This window comes from Equus quagga, chromosome 1 (assembly GCF_021613505.1).
Source record: "Equus quagga isolate Etosha38 chromosome 1, UCLA_HA_Equagga_1.0, whole genome shotgun sequence".
Classification (NCBI taxonomy): Eukaryota; Metazoa; Chordata; class Mammalia; order Perissodactyla; family Equidae; genus Equus; species Equus quagga.
Genome location: NC_060267.1, coordinates 75,192,181 through 75,204,288, shown reverse-complemented (window position 1 = coordinate 75,204,288; position 12,108 = coordinate 75,192,181). Strand labels below are relative to the sequence as shown.

The following is a 12,108-nucleotide window of genomic DNA, read 5'->3' as shown; positions in this document are numbered from 1 at the left end:
GTCGTGTCCCACATATGAAGTAGAGGAAGATGGGCACAGATGTTAGCTCAGCGACAATCTTCCCCAAGCAAAAAGAGGAAGATTGGCAACAAATGTTAGCTCAGGGCCAATTTCCTCACCAAAAAAAAAAAAATTTTACCCCAAAGCAAAAGCATCTAAAGATATCTACCAATTTGAAACTTTTAATGTATTCTTTTGTTCAGGGCTGTCTGTTAACAGCTTCTAAATACGTATGGGCCTTAACAGACTAAATTAGAGCTCGCAGACAAAATGAGGTAACTCTGCACTGAGGTCTGCACTATTTGCATTTATTGAGCCTAAAGGATAACTGGTTACTAGCTCAAAAATATTTAGCAATCCAGATTTCACTAAAAGCAACAGGATGAATCTTCGATTAGGATAACATTTAATCATTCTGTTTACTTTATTTAACCAGTAACAGTGTGGTCAGTGTTAGCCTAAACTGAGAAAAATATTCAGCATTCTGCTGCCTAGAGATAGCAAAGTAATTTTAGAAGGTGTGAAACTTGAAAATTCAAGAAAAATCTTATTTTTAAAGAAAGCATTCCAGGCAGAAGCACTAAATTAGGAGACTTACCATATGACCCTGAGGCATTATGAAATTTGCTTCCTAGTTTTGCCACTTGCTAACTACGTGACCTTGAGGAGCTAGAGAAGTGTAACGTTGTTCGCTTCGGAGATGCTCCATCCAATGATCCCACTATATCACTGCGGAAAGGGAGAGCACAATTTGCCAAGTGGGCGGTGAAGGGGCTCCCAGTCTAGTCGTCTTTCTACTACAGCAAGAGGCTTCCGCTTCTACGGGAGGGTTACTTTGTGCAGATTCTCCTAACGACTGTCTATGAACATGCTGAGAGAGTGGTATAGTGCTTGATGCTTTTAATAAGGTTAAAATAAAATAAAAATCAAAGTAACAGAATTTCACATTTCTTCAAACACCATTTATCAGTCAGGGCGGATTAACACAGCATTTAATCCCAGGAAAGCTGGAAAATGCCACATGACCAAGGAGACCATTTCTTTCACAACTTTGGTTACGTACTCCAATAATATTCCCCTTTGCCAACACACTAAACAACGAAAAGCTTTCTCCTAAAGCCTCTTATGGCCGCTCTGTTTGTCCTTCACTTGTTTTTGCTCGTATCTGAGGTATCAGGGCTTGGCTGTGTTGGAGGTAGAATTCGTGGGCATTAATGTGACCAGATTATCATGTTTGGTTTCCTCTTCAAGTTTAAAAGTTTAAGGAAGAGAGAATCTCCATAATGGAAGAAGTAAGTGACAGAATGCAGGTTAGTCGAATAATATTAATTAATCCCATCACCAAAAAGTTGTAAGTGAAAGAGCTAACGTTTATTGCATGCCTCCCATGCGCTGCTGTTGTGCTAAACCTTTTATATTTGATTGAGTCACGTCCTTCAAGCTGACGGCCTATCATCTCTGCCAGGATAAACTTCCAGGGGGAGACTTTCCAGGGTCTGGATTCTGGGGAGGAGGGCACCAAGCAAGCAGGCCTCACTTTAGAGCAGACGCAGAAGGTGCTGTGGGCAGGGGTCACGCAAAGGACTCCACGGGTCACACCTACCATTCCTGACACAGAGCCCAGAGGCAACGTGTGCTCAGAGGAACTCACGAACTCCTGAGATCCATTCCCATTTTTGAGTAAAAAAAAAATCTGAAGATTAGTGTAGAAAACACTTAACCTCCCCCCCTCCTTCTCTGGGATTCTCCTGTCTCCTGGGTTGGGCCGCCAGCGGGTAGGGTTTAGAGCTGCTGGAAAGACAGAGCAAGTGCCTTAGCCAGGCGCCAACTGGAACTAGCCACTCTGGCCGCCTTTCAGGTCCTCTGAGGAGGGTCATGGCCATATGGGAGGATAGGTGCTTTGCCATTTTAGCAGGTTTACTAGGCATTTGAATTTGAATTTTATGTAAGCGTGTGTGCACGCTCACACCTCTACACAAATACATAATAGAAAAAGTGACTAGTACAATGGGTGGCACAGAGTGGCAATCGATAAATTTCTTTTTTTCCTCACTCCCATTCCCCAAGGAGGCATGTAAGGAACTCCATTTAGGATGCTGAGATACAATTCTTTCTTCCATCAGATATCACTGAAGATTCCCCTTCTGATTTTTTATTATACTCATTCACTTCAGAACTCTGGGGATTTATAGTACATCAAACAGGCGATAAGCAACAAATGTGAGGCAGAGACGGTTATTCAAATGACGAAAAGCCACTATCAACAGAAAGATTACAACCTCTGGATCAGTTATTGCTACTTTTCAAAATGTTAAAATCTGAAAAGATCCCAGTGATTCCTAAGGGCAATTTCTTCTTGCATCTATTTAAAATAAAAATGGAGGTTTTATTTAATTAGGCTACCGGCTCTGCCCAGAAGTTCACATAGATTACATTTCTGTTTAAGTGCAGAACTGACAAGAAAAATGACCATCTGCTTTCCACAAACAAAATATCCTTTGGGTGTTTGGCAAACTAAAGGAAACTGTATCTAATGTTTTGTGTCTCTTTTTAATCAAAACCCTAAAATCACCATAGGAAACTACAACAGAACAGTATGCAATATCAGGTCATAACATTGATTATTAAATATTACCTGTTGTTTATATATGGATGGAGACAGACCAAATTAATCTATACTCAGCAAAGACCAACTAGTAAACAAAATTATAAATGGGCAATAACTGAAAAGGGAACACCATTAAACCTTAAGGCAGCATTGGTTGAGTCTTCTCTGGGAAAGGAAGTATCACATATTTCAATGATCAGTGAATGATTTTTAAAAACAATTGATTAAACTAAACACTAAAATACTGTTTTGAAAAAAAATAGGACTGATTTTAAGACTCCTGCAAAGTGAATTTGTATTGGAATTTTAATTTTGGATTAGAAAGCACACATAGGAACAAAGTGGTATAAAGTTGTCGCAGTCTTTCTTCAAATACAAAATAAAGATCCCTAGAAATTATTACTATTAATCAGCACTCTTTGGGCTCCTTTTCCACTAACTATTGCATTCAGAGTAGTTATTAGGAAATTCTGCTGCTGTTTCAATAACGTGTGCTCAGGTTGGATTTTATCTGAGTGACACGGTTTCAAAATGCATTAATGACCCGTCACCATGCTCTGAGGGGACAATAAGTCTTTACTGCCGGGTGTGCTTACCTGGTAGGCTGCCAGCATCCTCATGTCCCAAGCATTGGTGCCCACCTAAAACGATGACATCTACTGTGGATGAAAAAGCCCTACTTTGATAAAAATATTTCAAAGCTCTTTAATAAACACATTTAGGGGTTTGTTTTCTTTGCACCTTGTTTTGGTTGGATTTTCCTGGTTAAGCCTGAAAATCACCTTTAGTTGTTTGACAGATCCAGTGCTATGTGCTGACAGAACAACCACAGGACACAAAGAACACAGAAAAAACACTCTAAAAAATGTTCAAAGGGAACTAGCTTTCACGTGGTGCTGAGAAATAAAACGTAGGCACTTCTGCTGCAGGAGGTTTTCACATTTTGGTCACAGATCGCTTTTCCAAGCCACTTTCTTTCACTACTGGAAATTCCCTTATGGTACAAACCATCGAGTTCATTGGAAACCTTGTTCTCACCAACACCTTTGGGTGCATTCATCTTTTTTCATAAAATTGTCTCCACTGACGCAGAGATCAAGGTCCTCCCAGTGCTGAGGGCAGCCGGCCAGCTCCCTGCCTCTCCCTTAGCATGAGTGAGCGCAGCTCCACCGTCTTCCATCATGCACGGCTGCTCGCTCTGCAGAACCAAGCTAGCCATCCACAAAATATAAAGAAGTGTCAAGTGCAATTTTTCTCCTTGAACTAGTTCATGTGTCTGCCTCTCTGGTTCTAGTTCTTTACTGTGAGTGTAATTCAATGAAGTGTATTAGTCTTTATAACATTCTAAAGCTACTAGGCTACTGGGATTTTTTTTAATGACTACTTAAACAGTTTTCCTTTTTCTTCCCACCATTTTTTTTTTGAGAAAATCTGTGCTAAAAAGGCACTAGATAAAATGAACTTCCTCACTCTTGCGTATGTAGCAATTATACATTGTATTAGATTCTGTAATTTCACAAAGGTTACACACATTTGGATAAAACATCCTAATTTTTCATACTCTTCTACTTCCAGTTAAAAAACAAACTCAAAGATATAGCAGGTCACACTGACAGAGACCAGCATGACCATGAAGTCCTGGTCATCTCCTGCCTCCTCAGGGCTCCGGCCGCGGCCGCCTGAGGGAGCGCTCGCCTATCAGGATGAGCAGGAAGGTGGCCTGGAGCCAGGGAATCACTGGCAGAAGCTGTGGGAGCCAAGCCTCCTAGACACCTGAGTAAACGAGACGAAGGTGAAGTTCTCACAGTTTTCCAGCTTGACCTTCTTGGCTAAGTTTGGGACAATTCCCCGAAGAGACCGCAGTCCCATTCTCTGTTCCTCATACCACACACTGCCCATGTCAGTGGCCTCCTTCCTGGCGGTAAGGTAGAAAGGAGACTTGGCTTCCATTTGGGTGGGCGGCCGGTGGATGTACATGTACTTGTAGAGGAGGCAGTAAGGGCACTGTTTGTGTCCCCTGGAATGCTCATGGTAGATCTTCCCGTGACACACTCTAGTGGAACCACTCCGACTCTCCCGCTTGACACTGTCTGTCCGGGCAAAATAGGGCTGGTTTTGTGGGTCTTTGAGCAGCTCAATGTCACCATACATCAGATCTGCATGCTCCTGCAGCGTCCGCATATTCAGGTATTGGCTGTTGTACTTGACCACAGTGGAGAGGAGAGTGATAGGGCTGTCATCCCCTAGACACCCTGTTTGCCACATCTCCTCCTCATCAGAAAGGGAGAAGTAGACAATATTGCGGGAACGGGCACCTGACATCCCTGCCTTACTCAGCACCCACAGCTTCTCCTTGAGTTTCTTGGTGGAAGAATTGAAGGTGCTGCTGGTGATGGAAAAGCCCACACCTGCATTCTTCAGGATACGGTCCAGACCTCGGCGAATGGCATGGAGCGAGGTGGCCAAGAAGTCTGAGCCGTCACTCTTCTTCACGGTGACGTAAAAGTTCTCGAGCAGCTCGTTCAACTTCACTGCAGGGATCTCAAATGAGACAAACACTGAGGTTACACATTTGAGGACACCCAAACAGCCAGACCCCTCCTTCCTTCTCCTAATCCTCACCAGGGGCTGGACTGTGGCCAAGACATTTTGTGGCCTCTAGAGGGGTGACTCCTTAGCATGCTACAGTAGAAAGGACAGCGAACTTCAAGCTGGATGATCTAGCTTCCATACTTGGCTCTGAGTCTCTTAAAACCTCAGTGTTTCAAGCAGCAAAATGGGACATAATAATCAATATCTTCCCAAAGGATTATTATAACGCTTAAATAAAGGAGTGGATGTGAAAGGATTTGGAAATAGTAATGAACACACACACACACACACACACACACACACATTATTATTATTATTGGCCTTTGTAACTTTCACCCTTCCTCTCCGGAAAGCTCTTTCTTCTTCTCCTCTAGCAAAGCATTTCCTTCCCTCCCTCCCCTTCAACAAAATTCAACCATCCTCTCTGAAGAATTCCTGAGCTAAACTTAAACTCTGAATCATTCCAACATTAATTTCCTTGATATCTGCACATACTGTTTGGTACTGCTGGTACTAAACATGGTGCTGTAGGAAAGACGACTGACGTGTTCATTTTGCATAGCAAGTTACTGCGCCTTGATTTTTCACTTGAATTTATCTGAATAGGTCCAGAAAGATCTCTGGCTTAATGATCCATAGGGTTTCAATATCGATATTTGTTCAAAAGAAATGAAAAACTTTAGGATTATACTGACAATTAGAGAGAGCTCTTTATTTGGGCATGGTGGGAAGAAAGGAAGGTTGGCTGGTAAGAAAGCTTTATTTTCAAGAGGGAGCTATCAAGGGAAAACCAGACCTTGCTCATAGTCAATTCAGGCTGAATAAATATTCTAGGACAAAAGAAAGTCTCAATAAAAAATGTTTTAAAAGCAGAAACTGTACAGGTAGCATTCGTTCTTCTAATAGCCCTTGGGCCAAAGAGAAAATAAAAACCGGATTATAGATGAAAAGTGAACCAAACAAAATGTTACATATCAAAATGTATGAGATGTTGCTAAATACACTCCAATAGCACCATAGTCTTGAATGACTTTGTTAGGAAATTTCACTGAAAATAAGCAAACACAATTTCAAAAGCTAAAAAAGTAAACCAAATTCAAAAATAGTAGAGTGAATCGATAAAAATAAAACATAAAATAATGAACTAGAAAAGTTATAAATTGGGATAGATAAAAAATGAAAATATATAATCTTCGAAAAGACCTATAAAGCTGACGAATTTCTAGCAGGTCTGACAGAAAGAGAGAGAAAGAAAAGGAAAGGAAATATATATATTTAAACAATATTAGGAATTAGAAAGACTATAACTACAGAAAATGAATAAAGAATATGAAAAATGTCATATACTTTATGCATATTAATTTGAAAATCTAGATAGCCTGAACAATTTTGTAGCAACATATAAACTGCCAAACTTGGTTCAATGGAGGTAAAAAATCTGAAGAGCCCCAAACAAGGGAGTGAAATGATTGTCAAAGATGTACAGCGCTCCCAAAGAGGATGCTGCCCCTGATATCAGTTCATACATGGGGTTAAAAGCAAAAGCACACATCTCCTTTCCCTGCTTCTCTAAGTTACAGTCATAAGCAAATAGCAGTTTTTCAAACCTTTGTATCCCTGAACTGCACAAGGCAAATAGAAGTTACAAATGGTTTTTAAAAAAACCCAGGTGGCCTCACCCTAGGCTCACACTGAAGTTTTGGCTAATTACGGGTTCTTGAGGTTTGTTACAGGAAGACTGATATCCAGAGAATATCAAGAACCTGAAGCTTCCCAGACTCCAACTCCTCAGCTTCCTGGCCCCAGAATCCACCACCCATCACAGAGGCAGACAACCAAGGACACCCACCTGTGGATTCCCTCATCTCGCCATCCCCTTCTCTGCAAGCAGCCTCACAAGGCAAAACACAGGCTGAAGATAAAATCTAACCAGAAAAGTCCAGACAGTCAGGGAAAAAGAAATTCCATCTTAAGGCCAAATGCAGGCTGGTGGAAAGGTGGCAACCAGCAAGTCCACATGCTAAACGTCCCCTACCTAAAACCCCAGCACATGCTCCCCCTCCCCTACCTAAAACCCCAGATAAAATCCTCTACCTTTCTCCCTTCAAGGAGGTGGATCTGAATTCTAACTAACTCCCATCTCCTCGTCCGGCTGCCTTTTGATAATAATAAACCTTTTCCTTGCCATCAGCCTGGTGTTTGTGGCCGGGTAACAATTTTGCAAGCAGCCAGGAAGCTCTTGCTCATGGCTCTGTGGCTCCAGGCTGACTGGGATTTCCTGGGAGGCAGTTCAGCAGCTGCCTAGGTGATTTATCCTAGGGACTGTCCCCAGTACTTTTGACCTGATGCAGCTCTGCTGGCCCTAGGCACATTTTCTTGTGTAAGGAAACAGGCTCTAGATTTGTTTGTTTTTGCTTCTGGTGAGTCAATGGACTCAATGTGGAATAGGGTAAGTCACCTTGGGGATGCCTGCGAACTGTCTTGCCCTCCATCTGGGATCATTCCATTTATGGCAGGGCTGTCTGGGGTCCTTCCATTTATGGCAGGGCCATCTGGGGTCCCTTCTGTTCACAGAGGGGCCATCTGGGCACATATTTGGAGTGGGAACAGTTGTAGGACTTTCTACTCTAAATCTGGGAACCAGTTCACTGGTGTCTGGTTTTTCTGTGTCTGATGATCTGTGTGTCTGTCTGTCTTTGTGTATTGGAATGGGGAACATGCCATCTGTCCCCAAGCAGAGCCCACTGGGGCTGATTCTGAGTAGAAAGTCTGATTATAGTTATAAGACAATGTCTAAAAAGGATGATTTTGTAATACCACATGGCCACAATATTGTTTAGACTCTGGAGGAAAAAAATGGCCAAACAAAGGATCCTTAAGTTGGAAAAATTTTTAGAGAGCTCCCATCATAAACAGCTGTTTTATTGGTACCTATGAAAAGGCCAAATTAAAGGAAAAATACAATGACTAGTCTTGAGAACTTAAATAAACTTGGGGTCTCAGCTTCTCATGGTCTTACAGATGCTAATGAAAACATTAAGTTAACAAAAGAATAAAAGAAAGTTGAGGAAAAATAAAGGGACTCTTCAACAAGGTGGCAATTTTTAAAGGCGTTTTTAAAACTATGATAATAATAATAGGTAAATAAGACAAATATTAAAGAGGGAGAAACAACGAAAAGTCAGAAAGGGAACAGCCACCGGACTCATCCCAACAGGATGGAAATGTTTAGCCAGTTATTAAAAATGAAAATGGGATGAATAGAATGACATGAGTGAAGTTAAAACAGAGGTTCGAATAAAACACTGCCTAAGGTTAGACGGGCTAAAAGGACCCCTAGTGGTCCTCCTCAACATTAAAGGACCTCAGACAAGCCCATTCTATTCACCCCAGTTTGAAAAAATTTAAAAGGCCAGAAGGCAGAAATCACAATGAGAAACCTGACCAACAATTGTTTGGGGCAAGAGTTAGGCTGCTAAGGTTCATAAGACTATAAAGATTAAAATTTTTTTGTGTGTGTGAGGAAGATTAGCCCTGAGCTAACTACTGCCAGTCCTCCTCTTTTTGCTGAGGAAGCCTGGCCCCAGCCAACATCCATGCCCATCCTCCTCTACTTTACATGTGGGACACCTACCACAGCATGGCTTTTGCCAAGTGGTGCCCTGTCTGCACCCGGGATCCAAACTGGTGAACCCCGGGCTGCAGAGAAGCAGAACGTGTGCACTTAACCGTTGCGCCACCGGGCCGGCCCCTAAAGATTAAAATGTTTAAGCTAATACTATATGAAAAAGTTTTCTCAACTTTGACTAAATGTTTTTTGGAAATAGATGTTATGTCTGGCTGGGAATGCTTCCCCATGCAGTACTATAATAATGAAACTTGTTAAGGAAATCCTAATATAAGATGTAATTAGAGGTTTAAGTGTTGACAAAATTAAAATAAAATTTTGTAAAAAGTGGTGTATTTGAATGAGCTTTACATAAAATGATTGCATCTCTTTTTGCCTGATTGTGGGGGTAAATCTGCCCATCAGACAATGTTAATTAAACATACTAAAGGGAAGGCAATAAGGTTGCCTGAGCCCACACCATATGAGACAAAACTAGAGACTAATATCAGACACTAAAATGGTAATAAGGCTTCTCCACACACAAGGTAAATTGGTCTAAGGTTAAACTGTACATTTAGAAAGAGGGCCTTTGTTAAATGCTTTACGCAGACTTTTAAAGATGCGGTACATTGTCCTAAATTTTTAAAACATTAACTATGGAGTCCTTAAATGTATGTGTGTCTATGAATATGTTATATACATATATGATATTTTGATATCATGTATGATTTTGATATATGTATGACCACACATATATATGATATTTTACCTGTGGATGGTATGGCCAAAATTAAGAGCTCTGTTTAATTGGCTTAAAGTAAATGCTTACATAAATTATTTCTAAATGTAACAGAAACTAACCCAAATGTCTTTTAAGTTAACATGATAAGAAATAATCTTTAATAAATAAAAGTTTACTTAAGTTTGCTGGTTCTATTAAAATAGGCATGTCCTCAGAGTTATCACCATTGGATATGATGCACACATACAGCCTGGGTTTACTGGTCAAATGAACTCATGTTATCTCTTACAAAATTTGCCAGCAAAAGCAATAACCTAGAATAACAACTGATTTTGTTTGATGTCTCATGAGGTTTTTGTAGACAATCTAAATATAATTGAGGAGGACAGGGAAACTAAATAGATGTAAAAAAAGATAAAAGTTTTTGGAGAAACTTTTAACAAGAATCACGTTATAATGTATGTTCTTAAAACAACTTACGATGACGGTTAACTGCTTTAATGCCACATAAAGTTTGAAAGCAATCTAATCTAAACATAATTGTTGGAAACAAATAATTTACACAAAAATTGGTAAGAGATTTTGGGTACTATAATTTAAAAAATAGCTTCCAAAATCTTTTTTGGTAACTTAAAACTTTAGAGTTTTGCTAAATTAAGTGATAAAAACCTGTTGAATATCTATGTCATTTCCATATAAGATAAAATATTAGCAATTGACTAAGCATAGATTTGTCTGCCTTTGGTTTATCTCAGAGAAACTGAAAGATGCTGAAGTTTATTAATAAACGTGTTTTGTGCATGCTGAGAAATTTCTTATGAGAAAGCACATATTTCAAAAAAGTCTGTATACAAAGTAAAATGTATGTTTTCAGTAAAGAAAGTATAAAGAATAGAGATATTTTTGTTTTGTTAAAAAAAGATAAATTTGTCCTAAAGTAGAGGAAAGAAAAAAGCAAAAGAAAACAAGGGACAAATTCTGAATGTAAAAAAGTAAATGACAGAAGGTTTAAAGAAGTAAAACCCTGATGAGTTTTATACATGGTCAAGTTGGCTGAGATTAAAATGAATTCAATTAAATGAATGAGTTTCAATATCAAAAGTAACCTGGTACAAAATCAGAATTTGGTTTTCTCTCTTAAAAAGATATTCTCTTAAACTTTTGGTGTACTCTTGACAAAGAGGTTATATAAAAGGTTCTTCTTTGAGTGAATTTACCTAAGAGAGAGAAAAATCTAAATTTTGTTAAAGTAATTTCCTCTGTTCAAAGAGACTGAGGTCTCTCTGTTAAGGGTTTTGGACTGTTTTAACTCTGTTTGCCTTTGACTGTTTATGTTGTCACCTTGACTGAATGGATAACTAAGCATTGTTTCCCATTTCACCAAATGTTTTAAAACTTTTTGATATTTTTGATGAACCTGTCCTAAAATTAAAGTCTTTCTTTTGACTTAAGAAAACTTTGAGGGGCTGCCCTGTAGTGTAGTGGTTAACTTTGGCGCACTCTGCTTTTAAGTCCAGATTCACAGGTTTGAATCCTGGGCGCAGACCTACACCACTTGTCAGCCATGCTGTGGCAGCGACCCACATATAAAGTGGAGGAAGACTGGCACAGGTGTTAGCTCAGGGCTAATCTTCCTCAGCAAAAGAAGAAAAAGAAAATAAAACTTTGAGAATCTCCAATCAGCCTTGGGACTTCTCAAATAATTGCTTTCCTGCAGTCCTGAATTTGATTTGATAATATAGGCAGTCCTTGTTTTGTGTAGTACCATGTTAATTGCTACTTTGCAGGAAAGCAAAACTACATCATGACAAGTAGGGATTACTGTAAAGTATAAGGATGACTCAATCTTAAATATTTTAATATAATTGACATTTGTATATTAAGGAGAAATAATATGAACTTGATAATTACTGAAATAATTTGAAAGAATGTGACATCCATTTCAAATTTTTAAAAATTCAAATTAAATTTAGATTGGAAGAAAAAAATCCTCTTACTTAGATGAAGAGGATTTTACAGACAAGAGCTATAAAAATTATAACCAAGATGAAAACATTAAAATACTTTTAATAAAGTCAGGAATAGGATGAGCATGCTGAATATCACTGCTATTATATAATACTGGGCTGGAGGTTCTAGCCTACCAGGTAAGACAAGAAAAAGAAATTACACACACACACACAAACATATGTATGTATATACACATATAGGAAAGGAAAATGGAAGAGGAGGGTAGCTGTATACAAAATGTAAAAAGTAACAGCTGTCTTACATACCTGTAGAAACCAGTTAAAATAACTTCTCAATAACCATGACACCCCAATCAGCTGGTTTCAGATTTTTATGTTGTCACTTACAACCCCCTACTTGCAGATGTTAACCTCTCTTTGTATTAGTTGGGACTCATTTGGTTGCAAGAGATAGTCCAAACTCAAACAAGCCTAGGCAAAGAGGGGTATCAGAATTAGTGGACTCCAAGGTCATCAGGACACTCTCTACCTCTCATCTCTGCTTCTCTGTACAGAGCAGCTTTCTTTATATAGCTCAAAACATAGC

At 39.4% G+C, this 12,108-nt stretch overlaps 1 protein-coding gene across 1 annotated transcript in view; it reads right to left on the bottom strand.

Annotated features, from left to right (window-relative positions):
* Positions 1-898: 898 nt before the first annotated feature.
* Positions 899-12,108, bottom strand: part of KIAA1958 (KIAA1958 ortholog) — a 150,859-nt gene continuing 139,649 nt past the window's right edge. The window contains exon 4 of the mRNA XM_046663783.1: positions 899-5,149. Coding sequence (XP_046519739.1) covers positions 4,343-5,149 — 807 coding nt within the window. The 3' untranslated portion in view covers positions 899-4,342. The remainder of the gene's footprint in view (positions 5,150-12,108) is intronic.